Source organism: Callospermophilus lateralis, chromosome 2 (assembly GCF_048772815.1).
Source record: "Callospermophilus lateralis isolate mCalLat2 chromosome 2, mCalLat2.hap1, whole genome shotgun sequence".
NCBI lineage: Eukaryota > Metazoa > Chordata > Mammalia > Rodentia > Sciuridae > Callospermophilus > Callospermophilus lateralis.
In genome coordinates this window covers 209,527,896-209,547,630 of record NC_135306.1, presented here as the reverse complement: position 1 = coordinate 209,547,630, position 19,735 = coordinate 209,527,896, and the positions used below count along the sequence as shown (strand labels likewise).

Genomic DNA, 19,735 nt, shown 5'->3' with positions numbered 1-19,735 from the left:
ATGGCATTCAACCCTTCCGCGAAGTCCAGCTGCCCATGGTGCCTCATCCAGGGTCATCGCTGACCCAGCGCCACGATGCTCCCTCCCTTTCCTTCTAGGAGTCCTACAGCTTTGGGTCCCACGTTTCGACACTACTGCGTCTGAGGGGCTTTGTGTGGGCTGTGAGGAAGGGGCCCAGCCTCTTCCTCCGGCACACAGACACCCCGTTTCCCAGTGCCATTGTTGAGGGGCCGTAGACGCTCTTTGGAATGGCTTTTCCCACCTAATAGATCTCTCACATCCCTTGTTGAGATCTTCCATGTTCTGTTCAGAGCCTCCTCGGACTTTATGGGGTGGAAGTGCCGCGCTTCTTCAGCCTCACCCTGCAATGCCAAGGGGTCCCCAGAGTGCAGCCTGTCACGTGTCGGTGGCTGCATTGCCGCAGCGAGGGCAGAGCACCCTCGCACAGGCTGCATCTGCCTGGTGGGAGTTGTGCCTTCAGGGTCCCTTCCCAGAGCGGGTGCTGGCCTGAAGGTGAGCGCGCGGTCCTGCGGGTGGGTGGTGGGTCCGTGCCACCCCACCGCGTGAGTGCCATCTCCTGCAGCTCCACCCGTGGGCCGTCAAGGGTCTACGTTTTGTGGACCACAGCTGCGTTTCACCTCTACTTCTGTAATTATGAATAACTCCAACGTTTTTCATGTCACTTTAGAAGACCTTTATTTTTAGACAGGTGTCGCTAAGTTGCACGGGCTGACCTTGAATCTGCCACCCCTAGGGCACCTGCGAGCGGCGGGGACGGCAGGCGTGGGCCAGGCTCTGGGCTCACTCTCCTGTCAGGCAGGCCGTGTCTTTGCAAATGGCCTGTCCCCTCCTGCTAGTGTCTTGTTGGTCTGGTCCTTGGGCCTCCGTGTCTAAGTCACTCGTGTTGCGGGAACCGTCCTCTGGGACATGATGGGACTGATCCTCCAGGGCTTTGTTTTTGGTGTCAAGTTGCAAAACAAGTTTTTGAAGGTTCAACTGGTGGCATTTCTGGCCTCTCCGCTGTGGCCTCCGGCTGAGCCTCGTGCGTCCCTGAGGGGGGTCAGGGCCCTGCATTTAGCCCCTCTGCCTGGGCTTCACCCTCGTGGCGACCCACAGTCCTCAGGGCCTTAGACGTCCATCCTACCTGCTCACCTCGGGGGCTCCTCTGGCCTCTGTGGGACAGGGACTATGGAGGACAGGAGGCAGGGCGGGAGGCCATCAGGAGGATGCTGCTGGCTCTGAGGGTCAGAGGTCATGGGGCCCCTGCCAGAGTCCCCAGGGTTCCTGGGCAGATTGCCTGGTGGGGCAGGGGAGGAGGGGACGAAGGGAGGAAGAAGCAGAGGGCTTTGTCCCCCCTGGGAGAAGGTGTCCATTCCTGAGGACAAGGAGCCATGTTGTTGGGGGCATTCTTGAGACCACCCGGTGAGAGGCCTGGAATCAGGGAGACTCCCAGGGTGAGTCCAGGGAGAGCCGGGCAGGGTTCTGGGAGGGGAGGTGTCCATGCATGGACACGTGAGAGCTGGCCACTGAAGGGGCCTCCCAGGGAGTGAGTGGCACAGAGGGGACAGAAGGCCAAGCAGCCCAGCTACACACGGAAAGGGGCCCAGGGAGTGGGCGTCCTGGACCAGGTCGGGGGGTCCTAGTGTGGAAAACCCTGGGGACACGGATTGGCCTCTAGACCTCTAGACGGTGTTCTGGGGCGTCAGTGTGTGATCTGGGCGTTGGCAGATCCCAGGCTTGTGCCTGACGCGAGGGCCCTGCCCAGCAATCTGTTGGCCACAGACGCCTGGAAAGGCCTCAGAGGGCTGTCCTGGGCCATCTCACCCTTCTGCACCCTGGAACCCCCTGTCGCAGGCCGCAGCTGCTGAAGGCCTGTCTGAGGCTCACCAGCACCCGGGTCCCTCAGGGCTCCCTGCAGTCCCACGGGGCAACCCTGGCTTGCTGGACACGGTGTTCCCAGCTTGGCTGGGCCTTCAGAAGACTTGCGGCCCCGAGCCTCACCTCCATCCCTCCATCTGGAGCCTGCCTCAGTGGGCTGGGCTTCAGGGGTCCCTAGAGACTGCAGCCGGGAGGAGGCAGCTCAACCAGCCGCCCTGCAGAGGTGGGTGTCCACGTGCCAGGCAGGGGATGACTGCCCAGCCCACAGGCCTGGGAGGCCAGACCTCTGGGAGTGCAGAGGCTGCCTTGCTCAGAGGCTGGACCCAGGACCGTCTGGTCTCCTCTGTGGAAGGTGCCCGTCAGGAGGGCAGGCGAGGGCTGCGGAGATCAACTTGTAAGAGACAGAGGCGTTATCTCTCTTGTGTCACCAGGACTTGCCAGGGGCCGGGGTGCCCCCCGTTGAACTCATGCCTGATGATGTGAGTCCCACCCTGTGGGTGCTGGGGGGCGCCTGTTAGTCAGCTTTCCATCAAAAACCCAAGGGTTTTGCCACATGGAAAGGAGGAGAGGCTGATTTTGGTCACAGTGCGGAGGCTGCAGTCCGTGGTGGCCTGGCCCGTGGCTCTGGGCCTGGGGGAGGCAGCACATGGTGGTGGGGGTGTCCATAGAGTCTACCCTTCCTCCCAGTTGGGGGCCTCCAGGCCCAGGCCAGGTGCTTTGTTTGTTGACGGCAGATTCCAGCCTGAGCTTGCTGGGTCCCAGGTGGCTGTGCTCTCGGACACCTCTCCTTGGCCAGTGAGGTGCCCGCCCTGGGCCTTCCTGACTGACCCCGGGTTCTCGCTCATCCTTTGCTCTGCTCCTGCCACACTGCTCTCAAGCCTTGCACATGTGGAGCCAGGCCTCAGGGCCTTTGCACATGCGGCTTTCTCTGCCTAGAACACATGTTCCCCAGCTCTCCGGGGCGCAGCTTGGATGTCTGCTGGGTGCAGGCTCCTCGCCTGCCTCCCGCTGCGACTCGGCCTGTCTTCCCTCATTTGCTCCTCTGTGCACCTCCTTTCTGGTTTACTGTCCATCCTCTGCATCTGGCCATCCTTTGCCACATCCCTAGAACTTGCCATTGTGTCTGGCTCATACCAAGGCTTTCTGGGTTTGGGGCACTGGGACAACTGCTGGGTGAGTCACGGCTTGGGCTTCTCATGGCCGACACTGAAGGAGGCGGCTCTGGGCAGGCAGCAGGAGTGGGCATTTATTCTGAGACCAGGGACTGCTATAAGGCTCACTGGGGTGACAGCTGCATCAGTAGATTCCTGTGACTTCCCTCATGGCCAGAGTAGCCGGGCCAGGCCTCTGTGGTCAAAATCTGGGTGGGTGGGGGTCTACTTTGGGCAAGTGCCGGCTGCCCTGTGTCCTGGGAGTTCTCCCTCTGCCTGGCCGTGGGCCGCAGGTGCTGGGGCAGAGTGGCCAGCCTGTCCCTGCAGCCAGAACTGGCCACCATCTGGCAGGAGAGAGGATGCTGAGAAACGGCACTCTGTGGTGTCTGCCCTGGGTAACTCTGCACCTGCCGTGGGGGAGGGACAGCAGGCCCCGCCCTGCCCAGGGCGAAATCAGCCACTGCCTCCTGCCGGGCCTGCCAGCTGCTCCTGGTGTGGCGAAGGCCAGGCAGGCCGCGGCCCCACAGGAGGTCCAGCAGAGCTGGGGACTTCCATGTGGTTGCCCACAGAGTCTGGCCTGGGAGGAGGGCCCTGGGGTCCTGGGGCACTGCCTGCAGGGAGGGCTGGGGAGGCCTGGCTCAGCAGAGGGAGTCCTGGTTCCCTGGTGGATGGTGCAGGCCTGGGCAGCCCCAGGGAGCAGCACACAGGAAGAGAGGGTTTGTTCCCTGCAGCTGGAGGAAGAAGAAGTGCCCCCCCGCTGCGCTCAGCATGGGAGACGGAGTCTCATCCCAGGGACCCTGCAAGACCTCAGGGCTGGGTGTCTGCCACCCCAGGGCCGTGCGCTCGGTGGGCCCAGAGGTGCCCTTGCTGGGCCCTGGGCCACAGAGCTCCTGTCTTCCCCCTGGACTTCCCGAGTGGGAGACGCCCCAGGGCTGCCCTGCTCCTTCTCAGTACCTGAGGCCAGGGGGCCACTACAGGGGCAGGGTGCCGCGTCCTCCTGGTCCCTGCCACCTCCCCGAGGAGTTGAATCTGGGGTGTGGCTCGGAGCCTGAGCTCAGGGCCCAGGCGTGGCCATTGGTCACCCCATCTCCCTCCTCCCTCCGTCCAGGCCCTGGCCTTGGCCTCAGAGTCCACCTGCAGCTACTGCCACGTGCAGCCTTTGGCTGAGCTGAAGTCAGGAGTGGACGGGGCGGGCTTTCTTGAGGTCAGGCCCACCCTAGCAGTGAGCCTGGTGGCCGGGAAGCAGCCCCTGGGCCATCCCCCTGGAGGAGCCGCAGGCTGGGGTCTGTGGGCAGGGGTAAGGGGCCCAGCCAGCCCTGATGGCCAGGGCTCCTGCCACGCCCCTGGCCGGGGAATAGCAGGGCTGAGCTGGGGGGGCTGCAGCCACCCGGTGTGGGGACGGACGTGGGTGTGACCAGGTTGGCCAGGGGTGTCCGCAGCTCTCCAGAGAGGCATCGGGGCTGGGCTTGGGGTGTCCGCAGCAGGACGGTGGTGTCCCTAGCAGGCCCACGGCCACCTGGAACGACAGCACCTAGCCGGTCCCTCGAGCAGGCGTGTCCTCGGGGTCGGTGGGCGGGGATCAAGGTGTCTGGAGACTGCTGGGGACAGGGACGCTCCCAGGCGGGAGCATTCTACACCCCACCCCAGGGTCCTCATTTCTGACCAGGGAAGTCCCTGAAGCCAAGCTGGGCTGGGGTCCTGGGGTCAGCCCAGAACCTGCTAGCCCACCTCCTGCGAGGTGTCCCAAGGCCACAGAGGAAGCTGCAGGGGCACCATCCCAGCCCTGTCCGAGGCCTTCCTGAGCGGGCGGTGGAGGGCACTGCCAGGCCTGGCCTTGCCCGGGCCCTAGGTGAACAGCCTCACTGTGGGCTTTGGCGCCCTGGCCCTGGGGTGGTGGCTGGTCCTGGGCAGGGGCTCAGGAGGACCAAGGTTCCCAACCCAGGAAGGAGACTGGCCCCGCCCCTGCCCATTCACTGGGAGAGGCCCCAAGGAGAGAACTGTGAAACCAGTGGCCACCCGCCACCTGGCCTCAAGTGGGCTGTGGGCCGCCTGGCCTGTCCAGGAGCCGTGGCTGGCTGGGGGCTGTCTCGCACAGCTCCAGGGGCGCCACTAGCCCAGGCCCTGCACGGGCGGGTCGGGGGCTGCTGGTGCTGACTTGGAGGGTGAAGTGGGGCAGTCATCTTGGGGGCCCTCTGCACTTGAGCTGGCTTGTCCCTGGCGCCCACTGGAGCCGTCAGCACCATAAGGGCCCTGCAGCTGCTCCCGAGTGGTTTGCCATGGCAACGGTCAACCTCCTGGGCCTCGGTTCCCCCTCTGTAGCAGGAGGCCCTGCCAGACTCGCCAAGCCTGTGCTGAGCTCGGCTGCTTCAAAACAACAGAGAGGTCAGGTGGGCGCAGAGCACGTGTGGTTCTGGCCCCTGGGAGGGACTCCTGCCCCTCACGGGCACCTGTGCTGGCTCTGTGTGTTCTCTGGGGATCCTGGGCATTTGGAATCAGGCGGATCCGTGCGAGCTGGCTTTGAGCAGGATCTTGGCTTTTTGAGCCTGTTTCTCCACCTGAGAAGGGGCGTCTCACTGCCTATTAAGACCTGGGAAACGGAACCCGGGTTCATGTTGGTGCAGACCGGGGTGCCTTCAAGGAGCTGCCCACAGGGTGGGCGGCAGGTCTGAACTCCAGGGCAGGAGCCGGAGCTCCTGCAGGGTTTCTGGGTCAGTCTGCTTCTCAGAGAAGCTCCATGCTGACCACTGATTGGCTGAGGCCCCACCATGTGAGGGTGACCACCTCCACTGGACAGCTATAGCTCTAGATGTCCATCTGCTGGAATATCGCTGCCCGGCAGGTGGAGAGGTGCTGAATGACACCCGGATGCCCCTGAGGAGAACCTTGCTTGGGGGTTCCCCGGCAGGGCCTGGCCTTCACCTTGCCGGCCTCAGACTGTCCAGAGAACAGCTGTGGCCCTAGGCTGTGTGAGGCCCTCTGCAGTGGGCTTGGCCAGGCGTGGCTGCCCGTGGGGCCAGCTGCTCGTGGGGAGCTGTCGTCTTCCTGGGCCCCCTGTGGTGCTCACTGGCCAGGTGGGAAGCCACGGAGGCTGTGGCCATGTGGCCACTCCACGCTGGTAACGCGTCCTTGGCTCTGCACACTGTGCGTGCTGTTCCTGCGCCTGGACAGGCCACAGCCCTGGAATCCCTCCCCGAGGGCTCCTTCCAAGGGGAGGGGGTGGGGGAGGCCTGGAGGAGGCCCAGGGGCGACAGGGAGTGCAGCCTGCCCAGCTTGGGCCTGGGATGTCCCCTGAGTGGGGGCCTTGCCCCACACCAGCTGATTAAAGGGGCAGGCAGGACACCTGGGGCAACTGCCGGCTCCTGTGGGTGTGCAGGTCACTCCTGGCCACCCTGCTGGCCCTGAGCTGCCCTTGGTGCCAGGCCTGCCTTCCTGGGTAAGCCCCACCCTGTCCCACCTTGCTTTGTGCTGCAGAAGGCTATGGGCCCCAGTGAGCTTCGGCTGGGGACACCCGCTGCTTGGCTCCTGCTTCCTGCTCCGCCTGGTCTTGGAGCTGGGCAGTGTCTCGCTGAGTCCCTGGGTCCGAGAGCCTGGGATTTTCTGTTCCTAGGACGTGGCTGGTGAGGCTGGGGCTGGCGCACACAGCCAGGGGCCCATCTGAGCTGGCCCCTGCGGCTGCCCTGTACTGAGCACTGGCGCTGCCAGGCAGCTTCATCCACTCCCTAATGAGGAAGCTGATGCTCACCAGCCACACAGCCACCCTGTGTGCCAGAGTCCCTCATGTCCCCTGGAGAGGGGCAGTAGGCTTCCTCCTGCGGGATCTCGAAAGACCCAGGTTAGACATGGGGAGGGACTTTCTGAGTAGGACAGAGCCCCGAGGATCCATGCCCTTCAGGTAGCTCCAGGGTGTCTGTCTTGCCCAGTGAGGCCACCATGACTCCTGAGCAGTGCCCTCTTTAGTCCCAGGGAGGCCCTGAGACAGCGAGGGTGTGCACAGGTCATCTGGCCTGCTGGGACAGCCAGCCCGCCCCCACCGCATCCTGGACAGGACTTTCAGAAGGATGCGAGCCCTTGTGAGATAAGGACCAGGTCTGTGAGGTCACTTGGGTTCGCTCTCCAGCACCTTCTAAATATACCCTCTGAGGGTGTCTTATCATGCCGGGGGCCTGCAGCGGGCTTCGTGTGGCCCCGCCTGCAGGAGGAGCTCCCCACAGCCTCCTCGGTCCCTGGGAGCAGCCGTGCTGACCTGTTCCTGGCCTCCTGGTCACCTCCGGAACACTCTGGCTACCCTGTGTGTGTAGTTGGACGGCAGGGACCCCAGGGGTCAGGACCTTCCAGCCTCCTAGCTGGGCCTCCCCAACCCCCTGCAGAAGGGCAGGTGGCCAGGACGCCATGGCTCCTAGTCACCTGTGGGGTGTGCTTTTCCCCGAGGCCTCCTGTGCCAGCTGCCTGGAGCCCCGTTCTCCTGGTGAGAGCTGGTGCCTGGGACCTGGCAGGTCCCAGAGCTCTCTGAGCTTCTCCTCCCTTGAGCAAGGCCTGGGCCAAGGTTCCGAGTGGAGAGGGGGAAGTGGGGTCCGGTGCTGCATGGTGCGTTCCTGTCCTTCCCACACCTGGGTCTGACCAGCAGGGCCTGGGCTCCTTGGGGGTGCTGTGGATCCTGTTTTGAAGTCCAGCCTGTGGTCAGGCATTCCTGCTGTCTGAGTTTGCCAGCTCCTGGCCTAAGCTTGGTGCCCTGGAGATGGGCAGTGCCTGGGGCTCCTGCTGGCTGGCCCCAGGGTCAGACAGGGTGGCAGGTGGCACCCGCAGGTGGCGGGTCCTGGGAGAGCGCACACCACCTGCCTCTGGAGCCCACGGGTTCTGAGTCACTGAGTCAGGGTCTGCCCTCTGGCCCACCACCTGTAGTTGTCAATCCAGTTCATTCAGACGTGAACATGCCCAGCTGAGGAGCTGCCCACAAGGCCACTGCCTGCCAAGCCTCAGACGTCGCCTCTCCGAGCCAGAGGCCTGCCCCTCCCCTGCACGCTCCTGGGTGGACGGACCCCTCTAATCTCTGACCTCCCATCTCCCTTTCTGAAAAACTTCTGGTTCAGCCCAAGAGGGCGCCCCCACCCCAGTCCCTCTGGCACCCCCAGGTCTGGTGTGCTTGGATAGCATGGTGAAGACCCCCACTCCGGCTGCCCCCCAGGTGGCACAGCTGTGACGGCAGTGACGGCTGGGAGGTGCCCCCAGTTCCCAGCCCACACTCCAGGGACTCTGTGCTGAAAGGGACTGGGGACATGGGCAGAGCTATGGGTGTGTCACCAAGTGGGGAGAGGCTTGGTGGAGAGGCCGGGGGGACACCACCTCGTCCTGGAGCGTGGCCTGGGACGGGTGCAGACTCCTGAGCCCTAAGGGAGCATGACAACGCCAAGAGGTGTCGCCGTCCCCACTCTGTCCCCTCAGTGCCAAGAGGTGCCCCTGCCTTTACCCTGCCCCCTCTCAGTGCAGGGTGACATTGAGTCCTGGGCACCTCGGGATTGGCCACGAGCCCAGGGAGGGAGAGTCCAAGGTGGAGCCCTGGTGTTCCTGTCCAGCCAACTGGTGGACAGGCCTAGGAAGAGGATGGATTTGGAGTCCCCTTCAATCCTGGTTGTGGCCTTCCCTGCTTCATGGCCTGGAGTAGCACTGTCCCTCGCTGGACTCTGCAGCAGCTCCTCATTCGGCGCCCGCTGGGGAGAGGACGGGTGGTGTGGAGGCCCATTCCCCTGGAGGTCACCAGCCCCACCCTGCAGCTGGTCCCTGGGGCAGGAGCTGAGAAGCTGCTTCTCTGAGGAGGAAGGGCTGGCTCAGTAGGTGACCAGGCCCCAGAGCCATGCCCAGCAGGCACTGCCCACCCTGCTCACTCCTGCCATCTGGGATGGTCCTCTGCCCCAGCCCAGTTCAAAGGCCTACAGAAACAGGGGGGGCAGGCAGGCAGGCAGAGCACGGCACGGGGCTCTCACTCCCCGGCCCCGGAGGCCTGTCTCATTGGCCCTGAGACCCCTGCACCCTGCACCCCATGTGACATCACTCACAGCAGACACTCCGCGCACCGAGCCCCGGGCCTGGTGCTGGGCTCTCAGAGGGACGCCTCCCTCAGGCCCTGCCTGGGGTCCTGACTTATTGGGGAGCAGCAGGTGCCCAGGGGCTGGTGAGCTACCGGGAGCCTGGCAGGCGTGGCCAGGAGGAGGGTCTGGCTCTGTCTTCACTTGGAGGGTCTTGAACCCGTGAGCCGCCTGGTGGAATCTGTGTTCTGCAGAGTGGCTCTGGCTGCCCAGGGGTCCTGCCGTGGGTAGCTGAAGGGGTGTGGGCTTTGGGGAAGGGCTGAAGAGGGCCCTTTTCTCGGGGTTCCCAGCTGGGTCCCTCTCAGGAGAAATGTTTGCTGAGCTCCAAGAGGCAAGGACAGCTTGTCCCCCTCACCGGGGCTAGAGCCATGTTACTAGAGAGGCACACTTGGGGCTTTGGAGACCACTCCTGCTGAGGAGTGGCCTCCTGTCTGTCCTTCCAGCCTACAGGGACCATTCACAGAAGTGGGGCTCCATGTACTTGCCAGATGAGCCCCCCCATGAAAGACTTTGGAGCCTGTGGGGCACGGGGAGTAGTGGTGGCACTGTGGGTGGACCTGGTGGTCATGCCCACATCCCTGAGCTGGACTGCAAAGCCGGGCTTCATCAGGCTGGGGCCCCCAGAGCAGGGTGCTGGGCTCCCCTACATCCCCCGTGGCCTCTGGCTGGCTGGACATTGGCACTGGACATAGACAGGGTTTTGTGTGGCGGCCACAGGGCTGGGTGTGAGTGGCCGTGTGGTCTATGGGAAGTGTCCCTCCCTGTGGCATGTAGAACCAGGTGTGTGAGCCCAACTGGCCTGCCTCTCAGTGGGCCACCCCCGTCCCCCAGCTCCTCTGCTTGCTGTGACTGAGGCCCATCCCGGCCGACCCTGATGCAGGTTGATGTGACCTTCATTCACAAGGGGCTTTTGCAGATGCAATTCAGTTAAGGATCTTGAGAAGACGGAGAGGAAATGGTATATTTCAAACTGCATTTAAAATTTGTGACACCCACATTGTCTTTGCCTGGCACTTGGCCCTGAGTGTGAAGAATTCCACAGCTGCTGATAACACTGTGGTCAGCAGTACGTGAGACCCCCATGTCCAGCTGGGGCACCGGGGGGAGGGCAGGTGCTCCCCCCTGACACCTGCGAACCTGCCTCACACAGGGAGAGCTCTGTGCAGGTGGGGCCCTCCTGAGGAAGCTGTTGTCCTGGACTGCCCAGGTGGGTCCCGAATTCAGTGCCCTAAAGACACCCACAGGACTTGACAGCAGAGGAGACGGCCGCATGGCCAAGCTGACCCCAGGTGCCCGCGTGCCCTGAGCTGGAGGCATCAGGGAGATGGGTGGAATGTTGGGCACTTCTGCTCTGAGGGCAGGAGCCCTGGAGCCGGCCGGCCCGGGCTCACTGTCCATGAGGCCTGGGCATGTCCCTTCAGTCTTGGAGCCTTAGCATTCCCACAGGGCCAGGCCTCGTGGTCCCCAGTCCAGGGGCTTCCATGGAGGAGTGAGTGGCCTGGGACCTGGGCCTGCTGGGACTCATCTGGGCTCTGAGTCACAGGGAGGTGGTGTGATGCTGTCCATGTTGGGCTCCAGGGAGGGACCCTGGGCCAACCCCTGGCACGCCTCTGGGCCTCAGCATGGACTGAGGTGCGTCCTTCAGGAGAGGGCCTGCTGGGATGAGCAGGTAGGGCCTCGGTGTGCTCCAGCCCTGCCCTACAGCCCAGTGGGCAGCTGTTCCAAGTCTTCTGATGTGCTCATTCCCTCGTGGACAGCCCTGGCAAGGGCTGAGGCCGCTGGCTCCTCTGGGAGTCCAGCATCGTGGGGTCCATCCATGGGCCTGAGCTCACCTACCCTGGAGCCAGCAGCTGGTGGGGTCCAGGGGAGACGAGGATGTTTGGGCAGCAAACCAGGTGCACCTGCAGCTCCCTCAGCCCAGCCTCTCCTTCCTGGGCAGCCTTTGTTGGGGGACATTTGGAATCATCCAGAGTGACTTCTGTTTAAAAACGCACACAGGCCGTAGCTGCAGCTCAGGCTTAAAGCTCGACGCTGGCGTTGAGGTGGTCCACTCAGAGCCCTGCTCTGTCTTTGGCTTTAGCCCAGCTTAACAAGCCCATCACCCTCGTCTGCCTGGCGAAGCGCCCTTCCCAGCAGGGGCCTGGGACCTTGCTGGGTTCCAGCCGCCCCTGTCCACTGCAGACACTTCAGCTGCCCTGCTGCAGGGCAGCGCCTCGCGTTCAGCTCTGCTTTCAGGACGTGTTCTTTAATCGTGGTGAAAGACACAAGGCGGACTCCCCATCTCGACATGGTGAGCGCACAGCTCGGGTGCTGGGTGGCCTCAGCCTGCTGTGCAGCCGGCACCACCCCAGCCTGGAACTCGGTCCCTGTCAACGCTAACCCCGCAGCCTCCAGTCCCTGCACCCCGCTGCCTTGTCTCTCTGCACTCCGGGGCCTCCCGAGAAAGGATCCTACAGTGTCCCTGTGCCTGGCTCGGGGTCTATCGAGCCTCTTGTCCTTTGGGCATGACCCCTTGCCTGGATTAACAGAACTTTAAAACCCCCACGTCGTTTTCCCGTGTTGGGTAGATTAGATACGTGAACGTGGCAGCCGGGTCCTCTGGAGCGCCCCAAGAGTGTTCTCACCTGGAACCCCTGCTCAAGGCTACCTGATGGTCAGCTGCCAGCAGCTGGTGGGGTCCAGGGAGATGAGGTTGGGTGGCGGGCAGCGAGTCCAGCAGGCCCTGTGGATGAGATGTGCTCTAGAGTGGGCCTGGCCTGGACAGGACCTGCTGGATTCACTGGGCTGGTCACCTGAGTTGGCCGAGCCTATGAGGAAGTGCCAGGCAGGGCCCAGAACATCGGACGTGGTGGAGGGTCTCCGTGTGGCTTTAGGCCCTGCCTGTCTGCAGCCCCTGGAGCTGGCCCCCACCCTCCACGTGCCTCCCACTGTGGCCTCTACAAGGCCCTGGCAGGACGCCCGCATTCTCCTGTGTTCCCAGGGCACCTGGCTGTGGAGATATTGAAGTGATGTCCGATAACATGCTGACGTCCCTCAGAGCTGGCGCTGCGGTCACAGCTGCTCAGGTCAATGTAGCGCGAGGGGAACAGTGGGGCATTGTCCTGGGAACCACTGCTCCCTCCACAGCGCTGCACCTGCTGGGAGCTGGGCCGGGCAGCGTGCAGGTGCGGGCAGCCCCAGTCCAGAACATGGGCCAGTGTCTTCCTTTCCCTGGGCCTCAGTCTCCCAGCCCCTGGGGGGTGTCCTGGGACAGCCTGACCTTGGAGCTCCAGGATGCAGAACGGGGGGCAGAGGGGTGTGGCCGCCCCCCAGAGGCAGGGGTGCAGGTGGGCCCTGGGTCCTGTGAGCTCACCAAGGGCAGGAACCCTGGCCAGGCCTCCCTGAGACTCCCCGCTCCGCCCAGGACAGGAACAGATAAAGGGGTAAATAAGATAAAGTGTGTTTTATCTGGAGTTGATAAAGAATAAACTGTGTTATATAATTCTTCTCAGGCCAGCACAGTGTATTCAAATATTTGAAGAACTGTTTAGCCTTCAGGATATGGTGAGGTTGAAACGCAGCCCAGCACGTGGGGACAGATTAGCACGGCATTCTGAACCCTGGGCTCCTCGGCGGGCCACGAGGCAGGGCATCCTGGAGCCAGGCCTGGTCCCGCTCACCTTCTCCCGCTGGGCTGAGCCGTCTCCCACCAGCCCTGGCCCCACCCTGTGGTCGCCTCACGCCCCACCTGCCTCCCATTGTGCACAGGGCCAGTGTTGTGTCCTGCCGTCCCTGCTGGACCCTCCTGGGCGAGGCTCACTCAGCCCCTGCTGTAGCAGCCTCGGAGGGCACAGGAGGGCCCCCAGCTGCAAAGTCCCCTGGGGCACTTGGTGCCTGCGGCCTGTTCCCGAGGCTCCCAGCCTTCCCCGGGCCCTGGACTGGCCACGCCCGACCCCAGCCAGCGGCCTTGCTGCTTCCCTCCAGCCACCGCCTCCAGGCAGCAGCAGTGGATGCTGTCACCCTGACAGCAGGAAAAGTCAAAGTTTGTGACAAGCCACGCAGCTTGTCACCCATTTGTCTTGAGCTTATGACTTGGGAGCCCTGGGACGCTCATCGTCCTGAGATAGCCTCTTGATTACCCCAGGCTGCGGGGCTCTCCTGGGTGCATGTCACTGTTGGCAGAGCGTGGGCAGGTGCTGGTCGGGGGTCCTGGCTGGTGGCCCCAAGGGGCTCTGCTGCGTCTTCCCATGCTCACGCTGCAGGAGCTTCAGGGCTCTGTCAAAGCCTCGGGAGGCCGCGGGCCCGTTCCTGGCACCAAGTCCCCGGGGGGACCTCTGGTGACACCACCCTCCACAGCTCTGTGACGGGGCTCTGACTTATGTGGAGGGGAAACCCGGCCGGGGAGCTGCCAGGGCCGCATGGCTGTGCAGGGGCAGCTGGTGAGTGCTGTGTCCTATTGGGTGCCCGGTGGGCTGGGGAGAGGGCCAGCTGAGCACCTTCTGCCCCCCAGCAGCCCCTTCTCTGCTTGCTCTTGGCTGAGCTGCTGGGCCCGTCCCACTTCCCTGGAGCTGTGAGTCAGGGCACAGTGGCCTGCAGGGCCAGGGTGGCCCAAGCCCCAGAGGAGCAGCTGGTCCACTGCTCCTGGGAGGCCAGGAGCTCACGCAGCCCCTCTGCAGGCCTGAAAGGAGCTTTGGTTTGTGTAGTGGGAGGCAAACTCCGTGCAGGATGGCGGGAAGAATAGGCTCCCTGTGCCAGGGTTTGCCCGGTGCCCACGAGAGCCAACGCTTGCTCAGGAAAGGGCTGTGCCCTTATTCACCCCTCTGGGGGCTCCATGAGACCTGGCTGCAGTGTGGGTCATGGTCTGGGGGACAGCAGAGGGCATGGGAAGTCACAGCGCAGGGGCTGCTGGGCCCAGGGGAGCACCAGGAGGGGCCTGGGAGGACCAGACACCCCATCGCGCTAGGCAGGGAGGTTCCTTGGAGCTGAGCTGTGTGGAGATGGAGGTGCAGAGTCCCTGTCGGGAGGCCACGTGTGCCAGCACCCTGAGACCTGATGCAGCCAGAACCCCACCTGTGAGGGGCTGGTGGTGGGAGGCAAGGCCCGAGGAGGGGCAGGGGTCCTGGGGCTGAGGGACTGGGGTCAGACTGGGGTCTGGGCTGAACTGGGGCTGTCATGTGCCAAGAGACAGGGTGGTAGCCGTGGGGACAGAGGCAGGGTCAGCGGGAGGGGCAGAGGCAGGGCAAGGTGCTCAGGGGTCAGGTGCTGGTGCTGAGTACTGCTGTGCCCCAGGCTGTGTCTAGTCACCAGCTCTCAGGACACCCACAGGCCGGGCTGGAGGACAGGCACCAGGTCTCAGCAGTGACTCTTGGGAGGGTGGGCTCAGAGGATGGCCTGGCCTCTGCATGGGCAGTGGGGCCTCCCCGTGGAGCCTGAAGTGGGCCCCCAGTAGGCAGCAGCCGGCACAGAGGTGCTGACCCGGCTCCCTTGAGACTAGCCAAGAAGGTGGGGGAGCTGCGCTGGGCAGGGCCACCATGGTGACAAGAGGGCCACTTGTTGGCTGGCTGGGACAGGCAGCGTGGTCGAGATGGGGTCAGGCTGGAGGTGGCTGTGCAGGTGCCACAGATGGCCCACCAGGGACAGTGGGTCAGTCCTGAGGGTCTCGGGGCCGCAGAGGCCAGGAAGGGTGGTTTTAGCCACAGGAGTCTGGGGGAGACGCCCAGGTCCCTGTGACCCTGGAAACCCATTTGTGACCTCTGAGGGTCAGGGCACGTGTTGGGCAGAGGGAGACAGGTGGAGATTCGGCAGGGCTGAGCCTGCAGGAGGTGCGGGGCATCCTGGCTGCTGTGGGGTGGGGGACTGAAAGCCACAGGGGCAGTGAGCGCTCAGGGAGGGGAGGGGCCTGGGCTCCTGGTACTGGGCAGAAGGTCTGCACCTCGGGGGCAGCCCCCTCTGACCCTCTGCCTGCCCCTGAGAGCCCGTGTGAAGTGTTTGCAGTCCTCAAAGCCCCTGGAACATCTCAGTGGCTGCCCCTCCCCAGGCAGGAGGAGGGCTGGGGCCTCCTTGGCCTGGTGACATACAAGGACACTGAGCTCAGTGGAAGAGGGACCCTGGGGGTTCACTAGTGGGAGGGGGTGACTCCTTAGCTTTGTGGCTCCCACCGGATTAGAACAAGTGGCCTGCGTTCTGTGTGTCCCAGGGCACGTGGGCAGCCTGGGTGCTGGCCCTGGGCGAGACTCCGCTTCCTTTTCCTTTGATGAGCTCTGAGGGCGTGGCCTTGGGCCCCCAGCTGATGGCCTGCTTCTCCTTGTGACCACCAGGCGCCCTGCCTGGCCCTGAGTCCTGCCAGTAGGGCCAGGGAAGTTTGTCCAGAAAGGGTTTGTGGAAACGGCGTCTGGAGACAGAGCTGCACCCCAGGCACGTGGTGAAGAGCACGTGCCCGGCAGAGCTCAGGGGTGCCGAGAGTCCAGAACGTCGGTCATGCTGAAAGGGGAGCCCTCTTGCCCACCAGTGCCCCGTGGACATGCCCATCCAGGACACGAGCACGTGATGGGTGGTCATGGGGTCTGCTTGCTGGGCACAGCATTTTGAGGTCCTCCTGTGTTGGGCAGGTCTAGGGTGTCCACCTGACGGCCTGGCATTTCCTGTGTCCACTCACAGCTGATGGACGACTGGGCTCTGGCAGCGCTCTGGGATCTCCCAGGGGATGCCTCAGCTGCTGCTGCTGGGTGGGCGCTGGGGGGGCTGGTGGGTGCTGACCCTGCGCCCTCCTCTCTTACAGCTTCCTCATCGTTCTGGTCTGCCTCATTTTCAGCGTGCTGTCCACCATCGAGCAGTATGCCGCTCTGGCCACAGGGATGCTCTTCTGGATGGTATGTAGGGGCCTGGGGCCTCCAGATGGCTCAGTGGCCCTGGGGGTTGGCTCTGGGAAAGAGGAGGCTGCTTCTGGCGCCCCTGGTGCTGGGCTGGAGCGGGCCATCTGGGCTGGGAGCCCGGCCTGCCCCGGCCAAAGGCCTGGGCGTGTCCCTCTATGGGTAAGGGCTGGGGCATCTCATCCCTGTGTGGGGCCTGTCCCCAGCCCTAGAGAGGAGCCCAGGCAGTCTGAGACCAAACTCCGGAGCACTGGGTCTGGCCCTCCACCTCTGCAGGCCCCGTGTGCTTGCGGTGGGACATGAGGAGTCCCTCCTCTCCAGCCGGCCATGAACTCTGGACGGGGCCTGGGAGGACCCTTGCTCAGGAGGGGGCCTGCCCTGGCATGGATTCAAGAGCCTGGAGCCAGGGCCGAGAGGGCCGCTCACCCCTCTCTGCTGGGCCCAGGCTCTATGGGGACCCGCGGCTGGTGTGGTGCTGAGGGTGGTGCTCTCGAGCGACCAGCTGTGTCCGGGGGACAGAGAGTCCCCGAGGAAGCCGCCTGGGGGCCATGGCAGGGCCTCTCAGGACTGAGTCCGCACCTCTGTTACACCTGCCCTCTCGCTGTGGGCTGTCCCCGCAGCTGCAGAAGGAGCAAGGATGGGCTTTCCACCGCCCGCTACCTGGGGCTGGCCGGGCCAGCTCTCAGGCTCATCTGGCCCCACGGCTGTCCAGCTGGGCTCTGAGTCACCCTGGACAGCCCAGAGGTGGTGCCTATCTTGATTTTAGGCAGGCAGGTCTGCCTGGGCTTTAGCGGTTCTGGATTCTGAGTTATGGGTCAGCGTCCCCTGCTCGGGGCTCACAGTGCCCCTACGGGCAGTTGTATATCCATGTGGCGTGTGGCCACTGGGACTCTCGTGAGGCGGGACCCCTGGCCTCCAATAAAGCGGCTCCTATCCCAGAGTATCTCTCCCACCTGACTTGAGGTGCACCTTTGTTAAAAACCAGATTCCAGTGCAGAGTCACTCTGGGGTTCCGCCTTGGCCTCCCAGGGCCAGGCCGAGGCCTGGCTCCCAGGGGGCGGGCAGGGCCTTCCCTGCAGGGCTTTCCTGGCCATTCCCGCTCGTCTTCTCCTCCCAGTGGTCCAGCTTTGGCACCTGTTGAGTTAGGTCGGGGAGCCCGGCACCTCTGGTGCGTGTCTCTGGGAGCTTTGTGGTGGGGGCCATGGGTCTGGGACAGTGGCTGTGGGTTATTCCTCATAACATGGGTGGCAACGAGCAGTTGGGGACTGCTGTCACTGAAGGGTCCTCTCTTGCGACGTGCTTTGTGGGATGTTCTTGGCGTGCGGCTTCCTGGCTGGGACTCTGCTGTGCTTAGTCACTGATGTAGCAGGTTCCCTCCGGTTCCTGGGTTCTAGGATGGAAGTCCCCTGTGCGGGTACAGCTGTCACCAGTCCTACTGGGCACCATGGAAGGGTGGGGTGTGCGGCCTGCTGTCACTTCATGCTTATCCAGAGGAATACCCAGCCACCAGGCATGGGGATGGGCATTTCCTGCTGTTGGGGACTGTCCCCAGCCCCAGTCCTGTGTGATGGGGTGTGACGGTTGGGCTTGTCCCACGTCTCCCTTGGGTGTCAGTTTCGCCGCGGGCTTTTGCAGAACACAGGGACCTCCCACAGTGCTCAGTCAGGCTGTGTCTCTCCTTTCCCGCTCCAGGCTACTTCCTGCCCCGTGCCACCTGCCCAGGACCCTGGCATCCCTCACCCCCCATGGACCCAGCTGTCCGTGAGCGCTGGCTGAGCTGCTGGCCGTGTTTCACAGGACAGCATGGGTCACTGTGCAGGGAGGTATGTCGGCCACAGGGCATGTGCACCAGGCCTGGCCCCTGCGGGTCCCTCCATGGGGTCTTCGGTGCTCCGCCCTGGGACTTGCCCTGGAGGGCCTGGGACTAGGGTTCCCCACGGTTCTCAGCTGTAAGGGCCTGGCTGCGGAAGATTCCCCAGGAGAGGAGCACGTGCACATCTGCGTGTGTGAATGTACACGTCTGAGCACACTGTGTGCCCATGTGCCATGTGCGAGGCAGCGTGCACACGTGTATGCATGTGCCATGTGTGCTCACGCACAGCTGTGTGCATCTGGGTGTGTGAGTGGGAGGCTGTGTGCACCTGTGTACACGAGCTTGTTCATGAGTGTGCGCTTGCCTGCCGTGTGGTGTGTGCCTGTGAGTGTTCAGCTGTGTGTGTGTACATGGGTGTGTTTCACGTGTAGTTGTGTTAAACCATGGTGATGTGTTCACATGTGTGCCCATGCGTGTGTGATGCATTCAGCTCCTCCTGTGCTACCTCGGATCTGGGGTGGTCAGCCTTGGTCCCCTAGGGTGACTTGAGCCCAGGAGCCACTGCCTCCTTCCACCTGGCCCTACATCTGTGGAGCCTGCATGCCACCTGGTGGCCTCTCTTGGAACTGCACTTGCCTTTCCACAGAGCCCCCAGGCTGGCAGCCACTGAGCACTGGGCCTGTGCGGTCCCCACCTCCCACCCTCTCTGGGCAGGTGCCAGGGGAGCAGCTCCTCTTCCCCACGGCAGAGCCCCCTCCCACTGCAGCCCCCATCCAAGCAGTGGCTCTTTTCCGTCCTGTGGGAGCAGTGACCCTGGCTGTGTCCCTAGGCCCCCTCCCCACACTCCCACTGGGGAGGCTTTCTAAAGCAACCTGATCATTCTAGAAGCTCCCGTGGCATTTGGAGTAAACTCCAGCTTCTCTCGTGGACCCCCAGGTGCCATTGTTCAGGCACCCTCTTCCTGTCCCTGGCCCCCCTCTTGTTCTCTGCTGCCTCTGGGCCTTTGCACCCACTCTGCCCGGGCCTGGCCCTCTGACATCTTACGGGGCTGACTTCTCCCGGGACACCTGCTCGCTCTTCAGAGGGCAGGGTGTGATGCTCGGCCTGGGGCTCACCCCTCCCTCACCACTCCCAGGGACCCCTGGCCCTGCCTGCCCGCCTGCCAGCATGGTGCTTCCTGCTCGGCATACCCCCGGGGGGTATGTGTTCCTGGGCCTTAATTTCCCCATCTGTAAAATGGAGGAGGTGACAGACAGCCCCCTGCCTGCCACGTGGCCTGGTCACATTTACACTCCGTGTCACCTCACTTCAGCCTTAGGGAGTTGCCCCTTCCAGGTGGGTTGAGCTGACCGTGTCCAGAGGCCAATGCCAGAGTGACAGCCATAGGGGATTGGGGGACATTAGGAAGGAGGCAGCCATGGCCTAGCACTGGGCCGAGCGGGAGGTCGGTGGGGCCCTATGGGGCATGCCTGGGAGGCAGTAAAGGCTCTGTAGGGTCAGGGTACTGGGGCCGGAGGGCAGGGTGAGGAGCGGAGCCTGGCTGGGGCCCTACAGGAGGGGAACCCTGCAGCCTGCAGTCTCCAGGTGGACGAGCTGGAGCACAAGTCGGGACGCCTGGAGGAGGGGGGTGGCAGCTGGCTTCAGAGCCCCAGGTCTCGAGGGTGGGGAGGGCTGCCGTCCCGGGCCGGGGCACCCCGTGTGGGGCACCGGGAGCTGCCTGGAGCTGTTGTGGAGGGGCAGTCTCAGCAGACCATGCAGACACCAGGGGGCGCCCTCGTCACATGCATTTCTGCAGCCCCTGGGCCCGGCCCAGCATGACTGAGCTCAGCCCAAACCGCAGCCCCGGGCCCCACGGGGGCCCCGGCCAGCCTGCAGGGACGGCAGTGGGAGATGTGGAACAGCCTTCGAGGCTCTTCCCGAGCCGTGTTTTCCCTCCTCCTGCTGCGCCTGGCTGTTATGGTACCA

General features: G+C 63.9%; 1 protein-coding gene across 3 annotated transcripts in view; it reads left to right on the top strand.

Annotated features, from left to right (window-relative positions):
* Positions 1 to 19,735, top strand: part of Kcnq1 (potassium voltage-gated channel subfamily Q member 1) — a 292,310-nt gene that overhangs the window by 41,439 nt on the left and 231,136 nt on the right. For all 3 annotated transcript variants that reach the window (XM_076844874.2, XM_076844873.2, XM_076844872.2), the window contains exon 2: positions 15,867 to 15,957. In XM_076844874.2, coding sequence (XP_076700989.2) covers positions 15,867 to 15,957 — 91 coding nt within the window. The remainder of the gene's footprint in view (positions 1 to 15,866; positions 15,958 to 19,735) is intronic.